This window comes from Bubalus kerabau, chromosome 1 (assembly GCF_029407905.1).
Source record: "Bubalus kerabau isolate K-KA32 ecotype Philippines breed swamp buffalo chromosome 1, PCC_UOA_SB_1v2, whole genome shotgun sequence".
Taxonomy (NCBI): Eukaryota; Metazoa; Chordata; class Mammalia; order Artiodactyla; family Bovidae; genus Bubalus; species Bubalus kerabau.
This window is the reverse complement of record NC_073624.1, coordinates 65,169,852-65,190,156: the sequence shown is the minus strand read 5'-3', so window position 1 is coordinate 65,190,156 and position 20,305 is coordinate 65,169,852. Positions and strand designations below refer to the sequence as shown.

The following is a 20,305-nucleotide window of genomic DNA, read 5'->3' as shown; positions in this document are numbered from 1 at the left end:
GTAATAAGGTAGATAGGACTGATAAAAACTTCAGTGATGGGGACAGAAAATAGTTAATATTTAAGAACAAATAGGAAAAGGAGTACATCAAGGCAGTATATCGTCACCCTGCTTAGTTAACTTATATGCAGAGTACATCATGAGAAACGCTGGGCTGGAGGAAGCATAAGCTGAAATCAAGATTGCCAGAAGAAATATCAATAACCTCAGATATGCAGATGACACCACCCTTATGGCAGAAAGTGAAGAGGAACTAAAAACCCTCTTGATGAAAGTGAAAGAGGAGAGTGAAAAAGTTGGCTTAAAGCTCAACATTCAGAAAGCTAAGATCATGGCATCTGGTCCCATCACTTCATGGGAAATGGATGGGGAAACAGTGGAAACAGTGTCAGACTTTATTTTTTTGGGCTCCAAAATCACTGCAGATGGTGATTGCAGCCATGAAATTAAAAGATGCTTACTCCTTGGAAGGAAAGTTATGACCAACCTAGATAGCATATTAAAAAGCAGAGACATTACTTTGCCAACAAAGGTCCGTCTAGTCAAGGCTATGGTTTTTCCAATGGTCATGTATGGATGTGAGAATTGGACTGTGAAGAAAGCTGAGGACCGAAGAATTGATGCTTTTGAACTGTGGTGTTGGAGAAGACTCTTGAGAGTCCCTTGGACTGCAAGGAGATCCAACCAGTCCATCCTAAAGGAGACCAGTCCTGGGTGTTCTTTGGAAGGAATGATGCTAAAGCTGAAACTCCAGTACTTTGGCCACCTCATGCAAAGAGTTGACTCATTGGAAAAGACTCTGATGCTGGGAGGGATTGGGGGCAGGAGGAGAAGGGGACGACAGAGGATGAGATGGCTGGATGGCATCACCGACTCGATGAACATAAGTTTGAGTGAACTCCAGGAGTTGGTGATGGACAGGGAGGCCAGGCGTGCTGCAATTCATGGGTTCGCAGAGAGTCGGACACAACTGAATGACTGAACTGAACTGAATGTTTCTATGTTGATTTTTCTTTGGATTTTCATAGCCTGAGTTTTACTGGCTGGATTTCTGGGGTTTAAGGGAAAAACAGAGACTTTGGAATAAGACTCCATGTCCTTGGGTTCAAATATGGGTTCTGTCACTTATTGATAAGTCTTAGACAAGTTATTTATTCTCTCTTGGTTTTTAATTCTTCACTAGTAATGAATTATTTTATAGGTTGTCTCTACCTATTCATTTCCCTAAGTTAAATGAATACTTGGCACAGTGCTTTGCATTTATGGAATGCTCAAGAACTGGTAGACTTACTATCATCATATCATTATCATACATAACTATTCATGTTATGTGTCTTGTATCTCCCTCGGTGTATAGTATGTCTTACATGTAGTAGGTACTCAACAAATGTTTGATGAATCTCTGCTTGGTATGCATGGGCAGTTTGGGCTTTCTCTCCTATCCTGAAGGCACTCCCGGTGGGAAAATCTCCTCCACTTCCCATTCTAGTTTGAAAATTCTTCTGTTCTGTAGTAACATCTTGAGCATTCTTGTTTGGTTTCCTCTCAGTCTTAAGACTTGTTCATCTTCAAAAACGTGCAAAAGTGAAAGTGAATGCTAAGTTGTATCCGACTCTTTGCAACCCCATGGACTATATAGTCCATGGAATTCTCCAGGCCAGAATACTGGAGTGTGTAGCCTTTCCTTTCTCCAGGGTATCTTCCCAACCCAGTTCTCCCACGTTGCAGGCAGATTCTTTACCAGCTGAGCCTCAAAACATTTAGTAGTTGGTATAATATGCTACAAGGAGGCCCCCCTCCCTCCCAGCAGAAAAGCAAGGCAAAGGAAGTCTGCAAAAACAACCAGGGGTGTTAAATTACTCATGTTTATTTATAACAGACCTTCAGCCAGTACAGTACAAAACTTACAGTAGTATATCTCCGTTACACAAATATTTACTTACAATATATTACATATACAAAATGCTTTGCAATAAGTCTCAAAAGCTAGTTTAACTCCTCTTGAGAAAGGAGAAAAACTCTTTAAAAAAAAAAAAAAAAGGAGGGAGGGGGCCCCAGAGGAAGAGAAGGAGGTGAAGGGGTAAGATCCAAGGACACACCAAGCATAGGCTACAAATGAAACCCTGGGAGAGAGAGAAGAGGTGGTATTGCACTTACTTCTGTGTTTTATTTTTTCTTTTGTTCTCATAACTTCTGATTAAAAATATATATTATATATATATTATGTACACAAGGAAAGAAGCTGCCAGAAGTATTACAAAATCGCATCCGCAGCTTGGACACTGACACGAAAAAACAAAGGTCTGGAAAAGTGTCTATTTAGAAATTTTTTTGTGTGGTGTTGATTTTAAATATCAATATAAAAGGAAAACACCTCTTTTCTCCATGTGGGTTTCAATGTGTGTTTTTTCTTACTTTTTTTTTTTTTTATGCAAAAGGAGCTGGGAGAGAGCATGAGGATGTTTGAGGTTCCAGAGCTGGAAGGCTCTGGAAAGTAGGATTTTGTACCTAAGACCCTGGTTAAAGTGCAGTGATGGTCTGGAGAGAGACAGAGTGCCCTTCTCTCCCCTCCTTAGCACCTGGTCTTGCCCTTCCAGTCTCTGCTCTCATGGGCTCAGAGTATGGCCTCAGAGCATAGTCCTTCATGTTCCAGGAGGTTACAGGTGCCAAAACTGACAGGGAGGGGATGAGGCACCCCAAGGCTCTGATACCCCAGAAGGGACTAGTCCTTATGAGGTATCACCAAATACACAGCAGACGCAGAAGAGGTGGTGAGGGCAGGTCTAATAGGAAGGGGCTCGATAACCAGGAGAATTGAGGGGAACCCCAGATATGAATCTCAACTCTGCTGCCATTCCGAAACAAGGAGCCAGTTCCCTGGGGGTGCTCTCAAGAAGACTCTCCCCTTCTCCAGAGACCACTCGCCTCCCAAGTGGCTCCCTGATCCCCTGCCCTTGGCAGCATCTGTTTATTGCTACATTGTCAAGGAGAAACAATCAACCCACAGTGTCCCTCCCTGACAATCTGGTTCTCTTGGGGAGACCACATAGTGGGGGAGAAGAGGAGAAAGAAGTTTTTAGGGTCTCCCTTCCCATAATAGGATAAGGTAGACTCTCTTAGAGCCCTTAAGAGCCCCAATCCCAGGGTCTGTTCCTTAGCCAACCCTTTACCATCCCCCTGAATTATCCCTGATAGGGAGTGAGAAAAGTAGGAGGCAAAAGAGCCAATAAGGAAAGGACATGTGGAAAGAAAAATGGAAGGGGAGAGAAAAGTGGGGGGAGAGAGAGAGAGAGAGAGAGAAAGGACCAAGTGTTACAACTTGTGAGGTGTTCTGTTTGGTTTTTACTTTTTAATCTTTAAATATAGAAAAACAGGCTTTGGTTTGAATCTCAAGGAAGCAGAGAATGGGATGGCTGTGGCCTTGGGCAGGGAACTCTTGTCGAAAGAGACCTCCACTTGGCTATCTCCTCCTGCCCCCGTCTCACTATCTAGGTTACCCAAATAGCCAGGAGTCTCTGCAGCAGCCAGGAGAGTGCCCCCTCCTGCCCTACATCTGGGAGCTGAGTGTAGAGGGGGTAGTAAAGGATGACTCTCCCAGCTCAGTTGTGTCCATCCCATTCTTGCTGGCACAAGAGTGGAATGGGGAGAGGGGCCTATGCCCTTGCTCATCCTGGGGATAATTTTTGGTTATACTGAGAGTTAGGAGAGAGAAAAGAGACATCCTTTTCTCCCTGCCACTGATCCTAAGAACAGGGCCCAGGAGTCCGGGGATGAGAGGGTGAATCCTGCTAGGGGGAAGAAGGCAGCATGACTTGGGGGCTGAGGATACCCCCTTGTTATCAGGCAGCAACCCACCAGTTTCTCACAGGACAGGGACCTAGGAGCCCCTGAGAGCCCAAGTAGGTCACTAGAGTGAAGAAGTTTGAGAGGTGGGAGAGAAAGAGAGGAATTTTGACCCATTCCCTTCCCTGGTTCCCAGTTAGGCACCTGTGGCTCCACACGTGTCAGAGACAGAGGATTGCTGACCTAGCCTTGGCCCCTGAGAATATAAAGTCGGGGCATTCCAAGGAGAGAAAAACCACCACTGAGTAGACGGGCAGTTTGAAGAGAGTAAGCAGTGTTGGGGGTTGTTCGAGGAGAGAAGAGAGAGATCACATTGGAGAGGCAGATCCCGAATGTGGGCTTTGGGGAACTCTAATTCCTAGTGGGATGTCAAGAGGACCCTCAGTCCCAGGGTGCCTGGGGAGAATTTCTTCAGCCTCTCCTACTTCCAAATGAGGGATTTCTTCATTTGATCAGGAGTTGTGCAAGCTGCCTAAGGTGAGAGGGCACAAGAGGTATGGAGTACCAGGTTGAAGGGTCCCAGAGAGCAGAGGTAATGCCACAGAGCTAAGGTAGGAATAGAGAGAGCGATCAGCATCAAAACGGAAGAATCAGATACGGCAAAAGATGAGGACCTAAATCAGGAAGCCCAAGGCCTCTTAGCACTAAGAGGAGCTTCCTACTCCTGGGGCTGCTGGAGAAAGCGCAAAGAGAAAAATTAGGCCTAAAGTGGAAGGGGACTGGGCAGGAAGGTGGGGGTGTGGTAAGCGATATAAGTTAAAAAAAAAGAAGCAAAAGAAAACTCAACAAATTATATTAATAAATAACTCAGTGAGTATGGTGGGATGAAAGGAGAAGAGAAAAAGGAGAAAGATAAGCAAAAGACCTGTTTCATCACAACGCTTAGATCAGTCGGGGGGAGGAGGGGCACGGGTGAGGACGGGTCAGGGTCAAGGGTGAAGTCAGGTAGCCAGTGGTGGGGGCTACACAACCCAACTGCTAGGGACATGGTGGGGGCAGGGCTAGCCTCCTGCAGGCAGGGCAGTGGAGTGGTGGACTGCGGTGGGGCAGGAGGTTGCTAGCCCACCTTGTGCTCCCCCCGAACAATGTGGGAAGAGAACTCGTACCGGTCCTGGCTGTGGTAACCACAGATGTTGCACTCGAAAGGGTCTCGGAAGCCGTGGCAGCCCATGTGGATAGTGAACATGACATGGTCCAGGAAGAGGATGCGGCAGTGCTCGCACTTGAAGGCCTTCACCGGCTCACCACTCTCACCCACCACCCGAAGCACTTCCTTGGAGGGGCCTGGGGTGCCCCGCAGTAACCCCTCCTGTGGCTTGGGGTCCTCTTTGGCGTAGGCAGGACTGGGCCGGCCCACCACAATGGTGGGAGGAGGCTGGGGTGGGGGGCCCTGAGGGAGTGACACCACCCCCCCAACTCGATCTTCGTGGTTGCTCTCTGTATCTGTGGAGTCCTGGCAGCCATTGCTGGGGGAGGCCCCAGGGTCAGTCAGGGGGCCTCGGGCCCGGTAGAGGAGGGGACCTCCATCAGCTAGATCCTCGGGCCCCTCACCTGCTTCCCGGGACCCCGGAAGCTCCAGTCGGCCAGGGAGGGGCTGCATTTGAGTGTAGACAGAGCTGATGACGGGCGTGAGTTCTGAGATGCAATTGGTGGGCGGGAGGCGGAGGGGACGCAGATGTTCGGCCCCCACAAAGGCCAGAGAACCTCCGAAGCCAGGCTCCAGGCCGTGGTGTGCCACCAGCTCCACGTCCTTCTCGTAGCCGCCCGAGTTCACATCGTAGGGGAGGTCTGAGAGGTTGAAGCGCATCTGCTTCTCACCTGCGGAGAGAAGGGTCTCAGGAGGGCTGACTCTGGGTAAGTCCAAGCTCCCCTAGGATTCCTTCTTTGTAGGAATCCTACAAAGATTCCTAAAAAGGATCCTAAAGAATCCTACAAAGGATTCCTGTAAAGAATCCTTTACACCCTCCTTTCCCTGGGGATGGGTGTAATATTATTCACCACCCTTCATTTACCTCCCACAAGGTCAGGTCCTCTGTGGGGCTGCTCCCCAACCCTGGGCTATAATCTTAGAGAAGGACTTGGTCCCAACCCACTGGTCTTGAAAACTTCCTTCCTTCATTGCTCTCCATAAAGAGAGCTAATGGCCAAGGACCCCCATACACACCTTTTCTCCCTGACTCAAAGGGCCCTTCTCTCAGCCCCCATAAACAGAAGTCCTTACCATTTTCAAAAACTGGAAAAGCCTGACCCCCAACCCTCTCCTCTTACAACCATCCTGAGAGCCCTCAACTCTGACCCCTCTTCCCCCTGGTGAGGGATGTTCTCCTTCTTCACTCCCCCCGGATTCTGGCGATACATTCTGAACACTAAGAGACCACCAGGCTGCTCTCTCTTCTACCCCAGGCAAATCTCCAGACCCAGCTGGTCTAATAGCCACCAGTGCTCAGATTTAGACAAGTGGTGGCTTCCAGCTGATGTCTCCTCTCCAACTGAACTCTTACCTACAAACTTCTGGGGGGTGGAACGCTTGCGTTTGGTGAGGCTGTTAGCCAAACGGTCAATGAAAGTTGGCCTCTCAGAGGATGAGTGCAGCATGGAGTCTGGCACCATCTCCAGGTCCCGTATCTCATCACCTGGTGGGAGGGAGCAGGGGTGGGGTGGGGTGGGGAGGGCGCGACAGGCAGGAGCAGCTGAGCAGGGGAAGCAGGGGCCCAGCTGCCTTTGCCTGGAGAAAACCAGCAGGTCAGTAGCTGAGGAAGGTAATATCGGATGCCTGGGAAATGGCACTCTGCTTACTGCACCCCATCTAGAGCTCACTACAGCACATTTCCGGTGATGTGGGGACAATTATATGCATCTGACCCTTGAGTGCATACCTCCTGGGTGCTCTCTCTCTCTCCCATTAGACTGACAACATAGATGAAATCCTTCCTACCTCTGGATCGCCCTGCAGCACCCACCACGGGGCTCTGCACCAACTTGGGTGCTTGGCACATATATCTGTTCCAGAGATCCCATCCCTCTGTGAGGATAGGTGCTGGGGTCGCCCCTGTCCTGCACTCCTTGATGGTCCTGCCTGTGGCCTCACCTGATTGGCCAGCCAGAGCTTGGGCTTCAGTGCTGAGACTCTGCAGGTAGTTATGGCACCGCTCCTTGTGCTCCTCCAGGGTGCTCTGCTGTTTGTAGCTCCGGCCGCAGTAGTTGCACTTGTAGGGCTTGCCCACCGTAGGGGAGGAGACTGCAGAGGAGAGGGAAGAGAGGGCATCAGAGTCACTGCTTGCTGGCGCTGCAGAATCATCCAGGAGCAGGTATGCATGGGAGTGAGGAGGAAGGGACGTGGCTCAGTTGAGTTCTCTGGCCCCCAGCTTCAGTGGCCAGGGTGGACAGATGGTTGAACCTTGAAGAAGAGAGACAACGCACTGGGATGGGAGGAGAGAGGGCACGTGGCTTCGGACTGTTGGTGGGCCTCAAGATGGCCACGTTGCTGTTTAAAGGGAGGAAGGACCCGGGGACTTTGCAGGGGATCATCCTTGGCAGGCAGGCTGGCCCCACCCCAGGATCTCAGAGTCTGGGGCCCAGACTGTGGTTTAACCTTTCCATGTGGCAGGCGGGTGTAAGGGCTGTTTATCAGACAAGGGGATTTTTTTGCTTACGAACTATCTGCTTCAGTTTGGGGGAAACTGGTGGGCTGGGGTGACAGAAATGAGAGCCCTCAGCTCTGCCAGGGTGGGGAGGGGCATGTTCACTGACCTTTACTTATATTTTTACCTCCATCCCCAGCCTGGTTTTAACTGCTCAGTTTTCTTTTTCGCTACACTGAGATATACCAAGAGAGCCCCAGAAAAACCATAACTGATAGAGAAATTCTGAGAAGAGAAAAATAAATAAAATAACCAGAGGAAAGTAAAGGGAGAAAACACCAATTTTGGGGGTCTTGTTTTTTTTTTAAACAAAGAAGAGGTTATAAAGATTTTGTTTCCAGTGATGAAAAAAAGGTTGGGAAAACTGAGATCAACACTTCCTTTGAAAACAACTTGAGAGAGGATATTTGTGAAAGTATGTTGCCACTACTGAGCAGGGAGACAGGAGAGGGTATCTTCAGGAGGTTGGTACTTACTACTGGCCCCTGCCCCTACTCACACACACCTAACTTGGGCCTAGACTAAGTCACCTACTGCCTTTTTGCTCTTTCTCTGTAAACCCAAGCGGTTGGGGGATAAGATGAATGCCGTGGTCCTCGTCCACCCAAGACTCTTGGGGAGATGGTCTAACATCTGGGAGGGGAACTCCCTTTTCTTTCCTATAGTGTGGGCTGTGATAGAAAACATCTCACAGAGATGAGACCCAACAGTGTATCTCTGTCCACCTGTGTCCCTAAAATGTCCTGCACAACAACATCCAGTGTCCTCCCAGCTGGCTTCGCTGTGGTTGGTAAGAATTCTAGGGGGGCCAAGCCATCCTTGTTCCAAACCAGCAGAGGGAGCCACCCTTTTCCTCAGAAAAGGAGTCTGACTTGCTCGCACCTGCTGCTCACACCTGCCATTAACTGGATTCCAGCGAGGCTGTAGAAAGCTCTGTGATAATAACATCTACCTTGGAATTGTTATGAGAATTACATGAGGGAGGAGACACATGTAAAATATTTGTAGATTATAATGCCTGAATCAATAATGATCTTTCTCCCTAGTTCTCCACATACATAGAAAGAGGTCTCAGTTCCAAAGTAAGAGAATCTAGAACAAGGTAGGTGGCTAGGGAAATCTGGAACAAGAGGGTGGTGAGGTGACTGTTCTGGCCCTTTAAATCCTGGCCCAGGAGAGTTTAAGAAAAGAAAAAACAAGGAAGGTTTCCAAGGACAGACCCTACTAATCGTTTCCCCTTTGCCCTTCTTCCTTCCTTTTCCCAATCTTGAGCTCCCTCCTTCCTGCCAGCTCAGCTCCTGGCCTTTTCCCAAGTCCAATTCAAAAGCTTAAAACTTAGTGAAAGGCTTCAAAAGTGCTGCCTGTCCAGCTGATCCAGAAAGATGTTGACTTAACCTGTCTTGGCTGGGGCTAGGAAACCTGGTTAGTCCGGATCCCTGGCAGTGTTCCCAACACTGACCTCCAGGCACCCTCTGGATTTGCTCTTGCCTCTAGGAAGGTGACGACCTTGTGAGATGGGAAACAGAAATGGGACACTCTTTTCCTAGGCTTCCTTTCTTCTAGTTTGAGAGGCCTGTGGAAATTTACAGGAACCAGCTGGAAGTCTCGGGGAGGACAGACAGATGTTGCCAGAGACCTCTGGTGTTTGTGTGGGGTGGTGACAGGTGTGGGGCTGGAGCACATCAGAGTGGAAGGAGGGGTGTCCCTGGTGCTCAGAAGGGAGGGTGATGGGCCCCGGATGGTTCTGGCATCAGCATGAACATTAAAAGCCAAGTTAGGGAGGGTGACTATTGACAGCCAGGAATATCATCCATGCTCTTCTTGCTCCATGTCGCAGAGCATGGCAGATGTAAAATATCCCATCAAAGAACCCCAAATGCCCTGGGGCCTGCTGCTCTGTTCTGGGAGTGCTCTCCCCACTCAGTGGTAGACACTGTAACCCTCCAATACTAGAGAAGTGGCTGAGCTCTATTACTGGGTGTTCCGGACATGCAGCCTACCCGAGTGTGTGCGGAGGTGGCCAGTGAGCGCGTCTCGCCGGCGGCAGGCATAGTTGCAGAAGGGGCACTTGAAGGGCTTCTCCCCGGAGTGCAGCTTGATGTGACGCAGCAGGTTGCCCTTCTGGGTGAAGGAGGCACCGCACTGGTTGCAGTGGAAGGGCCTTTCCCCTGTGAGGGGAAGAAGAGATCACAGATGAGCAAGGGTGAGGAACCATGAAGGTTTAACCTAGTCCCTCACCCTCCGCTCTACCCAGCCCAGGGAAGGAAGGTGCTCAGAACACGTTTGCAAGGCAGGGCAGTGCCACACACACACACAAATGCTGCTTGAAAAGGACCCCTTGGGTACAGTCTCACCCTGAGAAGTGGATTAGAGGTGTGTGGCAGGGCGAAGGGTACCGGGCCTGGAATGCTGGGCCTAAGACTGTTAGCAAGAACTGAGCCCCGCAGGGCCTGCTCTGCCCCAGGAGCCTGGAGCCCAAGATAGCTGTGAAGAGGCTTCTGTTTTCCTTTATTTAAAAGCTTATGAGACAGGGACTTCCCCTGGTGGTCCGGTGGTTAAGACTCAGCGCTTCCATGGTAAGGGGCACAGGTTTGATCCCTGGTGGAGCACTAAGTTCCCACATGCCAACTGGCATAGTAAAAAAAAAAAACCCATAAGACAGAAGAGCCCAAACAATACCCTGTTGGACTATAGGATCCTTCTTCTTTTTGTAAAAAAATTTATTTATTTGGCTGTGCCCGGTCTTAGTTTCAGCCCTTGGATCTTTGCTCTTCGTTATAACATGTAAGACCTTTAGTTGTGGCATCTCTGAGTTGTGGCATGTGGGATCTAGTTCCCTGATTAGGGATCGAACCCATGCCCCCTGAAGTGGAAGTTTGGAGACTTAACCCCTAGACCACCAGGGAAGTCCCCTATAGGACACTTCTTGAGGCAACACGTCTTCTCCTCCATCACCTCCTGAGACAAACACCAGCTTGTCTTTATAACTACAGTTGAGGAAATTGCCAGGAAATACAGGTGTTGATGGAGTCCAGATTTCATCCCCCACCTTTTTTTAGCAGCTAGAAACAGTGCTGGGAGAGACCTCCCCTTCCTCAGACGACCCCGCATGGCCTGGGCCTGGGGCGTCTGTGGTACTCACCCGTGTGGCTGCGCTTGTGCACCATGAGCACATTGGGTCCAATGCAGACCATGCCGCAGACGTCACACTTGAGCTTGCCATTGGGCAGGCGGATGCCCCCCGGGGAGTGAGGCTCCGGCCCGCTTCCATCACAGTAGCCCAAGGGCTCCGACAAGGAGTCTTCCACGATCACACTGTCATCCTTCTCCAGGAGACGCTCGTCCGGCCCCAGCAGTCTGCTCGACTCCTCATCACTGTACATCTCCACCTTGATGGAGTTGGCTGGAGGGTTGGGAGCGTGTTTAGGATAGAGACAGACCAAGGAGGGAGCCTGCCCATGGGCCAAAGAGGCCCTCCTTAAGTCCCATAGACTGTCTCCAAGCCCTGAGACATTCAGGCTTTAAGAGAAGCTGATCTCCTAAGTATCCTGGGTGGTGCTATGGGGTCTTGCTGGGACCTGAGACAACCTTTGTCCTCCTCTCCCACCCAGGAGGCAAACAGGTTTCCAGAGGAAAAAAGTTGGGGTACATGGGATGTCTTCAGTTACTGGGGAGAGGAGGAGACTAAGCGGAGCCTTTCCCTCCACTCTCTTGTCATTAAGGAAGATGTCTGGCTTGGCCCCGGGCAGGAAGCCAGGGAGTAACAGTGGCGGGAAAACGGTCCTAGGAAGATGGAGACGGCGGGCTGAAAAGAGAGCAAAACTGGAAGACAGACAGAGCTCACGTTATCCTCCCACCCCATAGGACTGGACACCTCTATTCCCCTCTGTGAAAATCTGGAGGGGACTGGAGGAGGGAGGAGCCATTGAGGAGAGAGCTTTGGCTCTGGCTCTGACCTACATTCCTGGCTATTCCAACCATTTAGAGAATGTCACAGATCCAGGGCCAGCGAGGAGGGGCAGTCATGGGGACCCTGTCTGGCAGGAGACTGGCGGGGGTGAGGCAGGGATCCTTCTCATCTCTATTTCCTATCTAACTCCAGCTCATGACCACTTCCATCTGCTCAGTTCCAGAGTTTCTCTTTGGAGCCTTTACCTTAATCCCACCCGTGCCTCTTTCAATTCCACCCTAGTCACTAGGCAGTGAAGGTTCATCCTCCTCTCAGAAGTCACGGAAACCCTAGACATGGAGCTCCTTAGTGCTGTTAGGTACTCTGGGCCGGAAATCAGAGGGAGGCAGTGAGCGGGAAATGGCTGCCATGGAAGGTGAACTGAGGGCCAGACACACACTGGGTGCCCAGGGCCCAGGAGGCTGGAGGCTGCACTTACCACTGAGTGAGCGGCTGGGAGAAGAGTGCTGGCTGTTGGGGGTGCTCACTGAGGGCCCCACTGGGGCCCCAAGGAATTCCTTCTCCAGAGATGAGTCCCCGCTACCTTGTAGGAGAGAACAAGAAGGAAGGTGAAGCTGCAGCTTGAGCCATTTTCCGTCTACGTCTGATCTCTTCAAAGTTCAGTTACATTTCACAAACATTTATCTTGTAGCCACGTACAAGGCAGCGTTGTATGTGGGGCACCATACCTGGTGCCCTTGCCAGCCTGGGTGCCCGGCGCTGACTTCTGTGAGCTCAGTGGCTGCGCCTTGCCCACCCTACCTTCATCTAGGCCTGAGGGGAAGAGCATCACTGCCTGACGTCCACAGGAAGCAGGGCTGGGGCTAGGCGGGCCGGGGTGGAGAGGAAAATGGGGGCCTTGCGAGGGAGGCAGTTCAGGACAGACGTTCTTCCCTACTGTTACTCTCCGGAGCCCCCGACACCGGATTCGGGATCTGCAGGAAGGGCAGCTGGAATTGTCCCTGAATCTAATGATAATAATAGTAATCATAATGATAGCAGCTAACATTAATTGAGTGCTTACTACATGCCAGGCATCATTCTATGCACTTTAAAAGAATTATCTCATTGAATCTTCACAACAACCCTGTGAAATAAGGGCTGGTATGATCTTTAATTTTACAAATGAGGAAACTGAGGCACAGAAACAGCTCTGTTACTTGTCCAAGGTCATAGAGCTGGTAGCGGTGGAACCCGGATCTGATCACAAATAGTAAGTACCCGTGTCCTTAACCCTCACCTGTGTAGAGCTAACTGGGAGTCACTGTTTCAGAAGGGGAGACCTGGGTCCATCTCACTCTAAAATCAGCAAAAATGTAGCTCTTCTAGAAAACCTCCATCTGATAGTATTCCAATCACATAGTTACTACTTGACATTCCCTTGACAGTGAAATAATCAGTGTATTCTCAATATATATGCATTTTAACTTGTTGACAAATAGCTTTGTAAAAATGCTTTCTATGAGTGTCACGTATGTTTTTAAAAATCAGATAACATACCTGAATATACGAATCATGTCTTTAAAAAAAACCCTCCTCCCCACAATCTTTTGTACAAATATACATGTGAAATAAAACACATGTAGATAAACACAGACACGGACACATATCACACAGGTAGACAGACATAAAGAGAACATACCTACGGGGATAAACACTGGGCTAGCTGTCTACATTATCTGCTAACATGAACATGCATAGATGTGTGCACACAGGTCTAAATATGGAAGACACAGAGAGAGAGAGAGAGAGAGAGAAACCCTAAAATTCATCCCTAAAGTCCACCTATTAGCATTTTACCAGCTATGCACATACTTACTTTCACAAAATAAAGATTCCATTATAAAATGGTTGGAGTCTTGGGCCTGAGGCAAGAAATCCGGAACACACCCTCCTGAGGGATCCCTCTCCAGCTTTGGTCAGTGGGAAGAAAACAACCACTCAGGACTTTGGGACCATTTCCCATTCATCTCCTCTACTAAAAGTCCCATTTCCCCCACTCTAGCCCATCAAAGCCTGAGGACATTCATTCACTACCTATCGAAGAAGCCTTACGGCTTGAAACCGAGGTTCCCCAGCTGCGGCTCTTTAGATGAGCCGTGGTTATCTAAAAAAAAAAAAAAAAAAAAATGTTGCCCCCTATCAATACCACACACATATCACCAAGTGAGCATCTCAGAGCTGTGGGTTGAGACCTGTAGACTCAGACCCAGTTTTAAAATATGTCCTTTTAACTGAGTAGGGTTTGCTAAGGTTGGAAGGGCTGAAAGGGCTGACTTGTCCTAAATTACTGGATGTTAGTAATGGGGGAAGAACAGGGCTCCGGGGCCTGGTGCTAAGTCCTTAACCCTAAAAGGATGAGTGAGGTTGCTGGAAATCCATCGCTGGTCCCAGCCTACTGGGCTGAGGCTGCCTTTTGGGGCCTGGGGCTTGATATATGGGGAAAACATCCTTAAAGGGATATTTAGGGACAGTAAGGGGAAAACGTTCTCTTCAGCTCTCCCTCTTAAGGCCTGGGTACAGGAGGAGCAGGTACTTCCAGGGTCACACCTGTAGTTCAAGAGGCTCTTTGATGCCATTGCCCTCCCTAGGATACAGGTAAGAGGCGAAACAGGCTCAGGTTGACTTTTATGGAACTAATACCCGAAATAAATCAATTTCAGGGGTTAGAAAGTCTTTGGGGGCTCCAGGGATTTTGAGTTTTAGCCGGATGGTGAAGAGAACAAGAGTCCGATTTAGAAAGTTCAGCAGTTCCTCTCTCGGCCCCAGAAAACCCAGTGAGGGAATTTCAAATGCCTGGGACTCCCGAGAAATTCCAGACTATCAAAGCCGAGAATTAGGGTTGCCCTTAGGTCTCTGAGAAATTTTCTTGGTCAAAGTCATCCTAGGTTGGCTGAATCCAAACCCCCTGGAGGGCAAAGCCAAATCATGAGGTTCACATCAGAGGAACCAGGAGGTGGGTAAAGGGCAGAAAAGCAGGAAGGAGAGAAAGGAACTGGAGCAGTGTCCCACCAGCTAGATGTGTTTCCCAGTTGAGGGGGCCCAGCCCTCGGGTCCTGCTGCCCTTCCTCCATTCCTCCAAAGAGAGGGAGGAGCCAGCTGTGGGGTCCCAGAGCCTCCACGCTTTTCTGAAGGGACCTCGTCCTAACTGCTTTGCCTTCTTGACCATGGGCTCCAGGGGGCGGGATGCTAGCCTGCTGGCAGGGAAGACTGGGGACTTGAGCAGAGAAAGACGCCCATCCCCAGCTCTATTGTGGGGAGGAGGCTGAGGCCCCTGGCATCTCAGTTCCAGGTGGAGGCATCTGCTGCCGGGGCACCCCTCTTTACCTAGGTTCTTTTATGACCCATTCCCACCCCAGCCTGTCTCGGCATTTCACCCCAGGCAGCTCTACATCTGTCCCCAAGGCCTAATCAAGATGTCACCACAAGCTCGCACTGACCAAGTCGCAGCCTTTGCTTAGCAACACCAAACACCCTTCCCCATCCTCCGCAAGTGTGAGGAGGAACGCCCCCTCCCCCGCTCCACACACAGCCCCCAGTCCTCTCCCTCTCCTCAGGCTCGGGGAGTTGTTACTGAATTGGCTCCCCAGCCCCAGCAGCAGCCCCCCCTCCCCGCCCCCCTCCACTAGCCACCTTCTGCCTGAACTTACATTATCCTTCCCTTGCCGGTGAGACCCTGGGGTGCGAGCGCGGCCGCCGCCTTGGAAACGGCGAGCGAGTGCGGGTGGTGTGTGCATGTCTGCGTCTCGGTGGCAGGCAGGGGTGAGCCCAGCCACTCACCTTCCAGGAAGCGTGGATTCCTGGAAGTGAGGGGAACCGCCGTCATTTCGCAGGCAGCGGCAGCGGCTCGGTGAGCAGAGGCCCACGGCTGCAGCCAGCGAGAAGAACTCAGCCCAGGGTGTGTGTGTGTGTGTGTGTGTATGAGTGTGTGTGTGTGTGTATGAGTGTGTGTGTGTGTGAGTGTGTGTGTGTGAGAGAGAGAGAGAGAGAGAGAGGGAGAGGGAGAGAGAGGGTGCGAGAGGTGGGGGGGAGAGAGAGAGAGAGGGAGAGAGCGCAAGCAGCACACGCTTGAATGTGCCTGGGGAGGGGGCTGGAGAGAATGTGTCTGTGCCTCTGGTGGGGGGGGGGGGGTCGCTAGGCTACAGCATCCCTTTCTCAATACAGTGAAGGGCTTGGGGTGGGGGGTGCACAGGGAGGGAGGCAGATGCTGCTGCCCTCGTGCCCAGCAGACAAAGAGGAACTGCACAACAAATGCCTGAGAGACACAAGAGTGTGTGCAAGAGAAAGAGGGAGATGGATGGGCCCGCGGGGTAGGGGGAGAAAGAGGGGGGCCCCAGGGAAGGCCCAATCCTTTGCCAGCTGGGGAAGACAAGGCCTCAGAGGTCATGGGGCCCAGGACAAGGGGCAGCTTCAAGGCTCCAGACCAGCAGAAAGCCCCTCCCCCACCGAACTCAGGCCCTTGTCTTCCCTCCTTTTCTTCCTCCTCCAGGAGGGAGGTCGCTCTCCAGATTGGGGGGGGGTGGGGGGGGTGGGCGGGACTGACAGCCTCCCCCTTCCTAGCAGCCAGAGGGCCCTGCACAGTCTGATCTCGGGGCTAGTGTTGCACTGTGGCCTGGAGCCCTTTCGGATCCCAGGCAAAGTGCTGGTCCGGTCTCCCCACCTCCCATCCCCTCCTGTGCCTCTGGGGCCCCAGCCACCGACAGCCCTGGATGAATCCGCCCTCCATCAAGACAAGGCCTCGGCTCCCTTCCCTTCCAGAAGAGCTGCTCACGGCCGTGCTGACCTACTTTGGAAGACTAGATTTTCTGATTCCAAGAATTAGGGGATGGGAGGGGCTGGGAAACTTTGGGCTGCCTACCTCTGGACCCCTTTCTGCCAAGGTTCCCTTAAACATTTCACAGTCCCAGAAAACTTCGAACAAGCACTGCTCAGTCAATTTAATTGCATGAGCTAGGTTTGAGCAACTCAGTTTCCCTAGAAAGATAGGGAGTGGGGGCGGGGAGAGCATCTGTGGGGTAAACGAATGGACTCTCCTTTCTTCCCTCTCTCCCCACCCCACTGCCCCCCCCCCCCGCCCCGCCAACCCCAGGGAATGATCTTTCCAAAGAAAGAGATAAGGAAGGAAGAGGTGGACTTTCTGTAATTGGTTCTGTGCAGCGAAAACCTCTTTGGAGAACAGGAGAGATTCCCCCTTCATCAGTTGGCCAGGCAAGGGAAAGTCCCCGGATGTAGAGGCAGAAGAGTGGTGGTGACCCTCCGCCATGCGCTTTAGGGGGTGCACACTGCGACCTCTCCCACCGCTTCCCCATCAGTCCAGGAGAGATGGCTCAGCGCAGGGCAGGGGTGCAGAGGCAGCTCTCAGGAGACCCTCACATGGACTGTCTCAGCCATGTCTGGTCCTGTAGGGCCTGCTTTTCAGAGCTCATGTTAGCCCTTCCTTGACTCCTGGCCTCCCTCCCCGAGTCCCCGTCCCTCTCTGTGGTAGCTGCTGACATCTAGAATTCTCAAAACACAGGCGAGTGGTTTCTGGCCTCCACTTTCATTCAAAAACAATCCTTTGCTGAGGACTCTTCTCGTCTAGGAAGTGCCAACCTTCTGAAAGCCGGGAAAGCTTGGTTTCATAGCACAGTGATGCTAATACACTCAGTTTTCTTCTAATATCCAACGTTCTCCAGAGATAGGCTGAAAAGTGCTCCGTGGGTATTTCCTCAGCCAGCTTCCCAGTTTCTCACTTGCCTGCCTTAGAGGAGGGACTAGTTTTCCTCTGAGTGTCCTCAGCTCCAAGGCAGGGTCCTGAGAACAGGTGTTGTCCAGCATGTAGCAGGTATCAAATGCCTGTACCAATCCCAACTCCTTCCCTCCTTAAGCGAGAAAGGGGTCAGAATCAACTTCTTACTTTGACATTATGTGGGTGCTGCCAATAACTCTCATATGTGTGTCTGGCCCATCTTGCTATCTCCCTTAGTGCATGCCTATAATTCCTCCATTGGTCCCACTTTGAGGTAAAAAAAAATAAACTATAGGTCATTACTACAATGGTGCTTGGATTACTGATGGGGATACGTGTTATGTCAAAACCCAATTCTGGATTCTATTATTTCTTACACTCATTTCCTGCCCTAAAATTCTAATGGTCCCAAAAATGGTTCCTTCCCATCCCAGAGACAAATTCTGTCTTAGGCCATTTTCTACACCCTCAGAGAGAGAGAGCCAAATGAGGTTCCTCATTTCTTTTCATCTTGTGAAACTAAGAGGATCGTGATTACTTTCATATCCCTAAAAGTCATCCATACTACAAGCTGGGATCTCTTCTGCCTCATAAGAGTATTTGGCAGGTATAAACAGCTTTATGATCATGGAAAAGATAGGGGGAGAACTGGTCTCCCTCTCTCTCTACTTCAAATGTGTAAGCTCTTGGCCCACTGGCTGAATTCAGACTGTAGACAAATTTGGCTTGCCCCATGGAACATTTCTTAAAATACAAAGTTATTATTTTTAAAGGGAGACATTCCATATAAAATCCTGATTTCTGATTTCTTTTGAAAAACTGGAAGCTTTGGCCACACTGGATACACATTCTGGTGGACCCTGCAGAGCTTTTGCTCCTTGAGGAAGGACATGTACTCTCCAGCCCATGACCATCCCCATCACTCTCTTCTGCTCATTATCTGAGCCCAGTTCACTCTGTTACATCCTGCCTGGCCCCTGCAGGCCTTTGAGGTTTGAAACCCTGGGTGTCATGTTTGGTTAGTGACCTCGGCACAGGAAAAGGAACCAGATCTTGCTTCCACTACTTTGTTTCAAATCTCTTCTCTCTAGTAGTCTCCACTCACAGTACCCCTCTTATTTCCTTCCCTTGCTCCTATCCTCCAAGAAGTCTGGGAAGAGAATCACTTTTTAGGGAAAGTAAAATTAACAAAATAAACCACTCTATCTAGCACTACCAAAAGTGACAGTTCCAAGACTGCGATGCACTGGGAGGTCACGTGCTAAGCTGAAGGCTCTCCACTCTGCTCCACAGGAGAGCGCGCTCCCAGCCCCTGACATACAGAAAGCACAAGAGGACATACCAGACATATAGGAGCGGCCATTGCAGTCTTCTATGTCCATCTTAGAGAGACTCTGCTGGAAGAGAAAACAGCTACTATTAGAAGCCAGATCTGGAAAGGGAGTAGTTTTTCTCTCTAACATCCTGGAGTTAGCAAGAACCCTAAAGGACTACTTAAGTGTGCTCTGACCCTATTCTAATAAAGCAAAACCTCAGACTTTGTCCTGATGACAAAAACAATGTACCCTGACTTCCAAACCCCAGGGTCTCCTCCAACCCCCAACTTCTGCAGGCTTCCCCAGTCTCTCAGGTGGAAATGCTGTCTCATTCTGAACTGGTCCCTGATTGTGTTGTTTGGAGAGTAGACCCTCTCTCTGTAAGTGAAGCTGATGGTGTAGGAAAGGAGACACGTTACAGCTCAGTGCTCATCAGGCAAAGAAACAACCCCACAGAGTCGCTACACTTTGTTAAGAAGGGAGTAGTAATCTAAGAAGTTTAGATCCAGTCATTCAAGGGATACATGTTTGGGTGGGCAGAGGAAGGGGGACAGGAAAGTAGAAGATAGAGGAGAGTGGCCCACCTCAGGTTCAGAGAGGGGACATTAAATCCTTAAGTGGTTTCTTCTTACTTTTTGTCAATTACTTTGCTACCTTTATTTTTTTTTAAGGGGAGTTGAGGGGGGACCTGAATTTAAAATGCAGATTAGTCTATTTGAGGGAAGGCAAACAGTAATTGGCAGTAGAGTATTAAACAATCCAGAAGTGAGGACAATTAAAAATGATAATTTGTTGCAATGAATTATCTCCTTAGGAGCCTGTGGGAGGAGAAAAAAAAAATCCCTATTTGGTAGAAATTTACATACATCCATCTCCTATCTAGAACAATAGTAGATGTTCAGAGCAGTGGAATTCATCCTTACATTTTCCAAAAAGTGAAAACCAAAAATGCAAAGTTTTGAGAAAAGTCTTTGAGAATACTAGCAACAGTCTAGAAGAATTGAACTTAAAGTTTATTAAATAAGCAAATATAGTAGTAGCATTGGCTGAATAGGGCTTCCCTGGTGGCTCAGCTGGTAAAGAATTTGCCTGCAATGCGGGAGACCTGGGTTTGATCCCTGGGTTGGGAAGATCCCCTGGAGAAAAGAAAGGCTACCCACTCCAGTATTCTGGCCTTGAGAATTCCATGGACCATACAGTTCATGGGGTCACAAAGAGTTGGACACGACTGAGTGACTTTCACTGCTGCTGCTGCTGCTGCTGCAGAGCTTCAGTCGTGTCCAACTCTGCGTGACCCCATAGATGGCAGCCCACCAGGCTCTACCATCCCTGGGATTCTCCAGGCAAGAACACTGGAGTGGGTTGCCATTTCCTTCTCCAATGCATGAAAGTGAAAAGTGAAAGTGAAGTCGCTCAGTCATGTCTGACTCTTAGCAACCCCATGGACTGCAGGCAACCAGGCTCCTCTGTCCATGGGATTTTCCAGGCAAGAGTACTGGAGTGGGGTGCCATTGCCTTCTCCACTACATACATCTAAAATTGCTTCCACCAGTCATCTAATGAAAAATAAATACCCCAGGGGCAGATTTTGGGGAGCTAGAGTGGGGCAAGGAGAAGTAAGAAGGCCTTCCTAAATGAACAATGCAAAGAAATAGAGGAAAACAATAGAATGGGAAAAACTAGAGATCTTTCCAAGAAAATTGGAGATATCAAGGGAACATTTCATGCAAGGATGGGCACAATAAAGGACAGAAACAGGAAGGACCTAACAGAAGCAGAAGAGATTAAGAAGAGGTGGCAAAAATACACAAAACTATACAAAAAAGGT

General features: G+C 50.0%; 2 protein-coding genes across 2 annotated transcripts in view; both read right to left on the bottom strand.

Moving 5' to 3' along the window:
* RPS26 (ribosomal protein S26) overlaps positions 1-20,305 on the bottom strand; it is an 83,149-nt gene that overhangs the window by 6,962 nt on the left and 55,882 nt on the right. The gene's annotated exons all lie outside the window — the stretch shown is intronic.
* IKZF4 (IKAROS family zinc finger 4) lies at positions 1,850-18,552 on the bottom strand. The gene is made up of 7 exons (XM_055577436.1): positions 18,504-18,552; positions 11,873-11,977; positions 10,627-10,887; positions 9,485-9,652; positions 6,932-7,081; positions 6,345-6,476; positions 1,850-5,661 (listed from the first exon to the last, which is right to left on the bottom strand). Exons 1-7 carry the CDS (start codon positions 18,541-18,543, stop codon positions 4,901-4,903), a joined length of 1,617 nt encoding a protein of 538 aa, XP_055433411.1. The 5' UTR covers positions 18,544-18,552; the 3' UTR covers positions 1,850-4,900.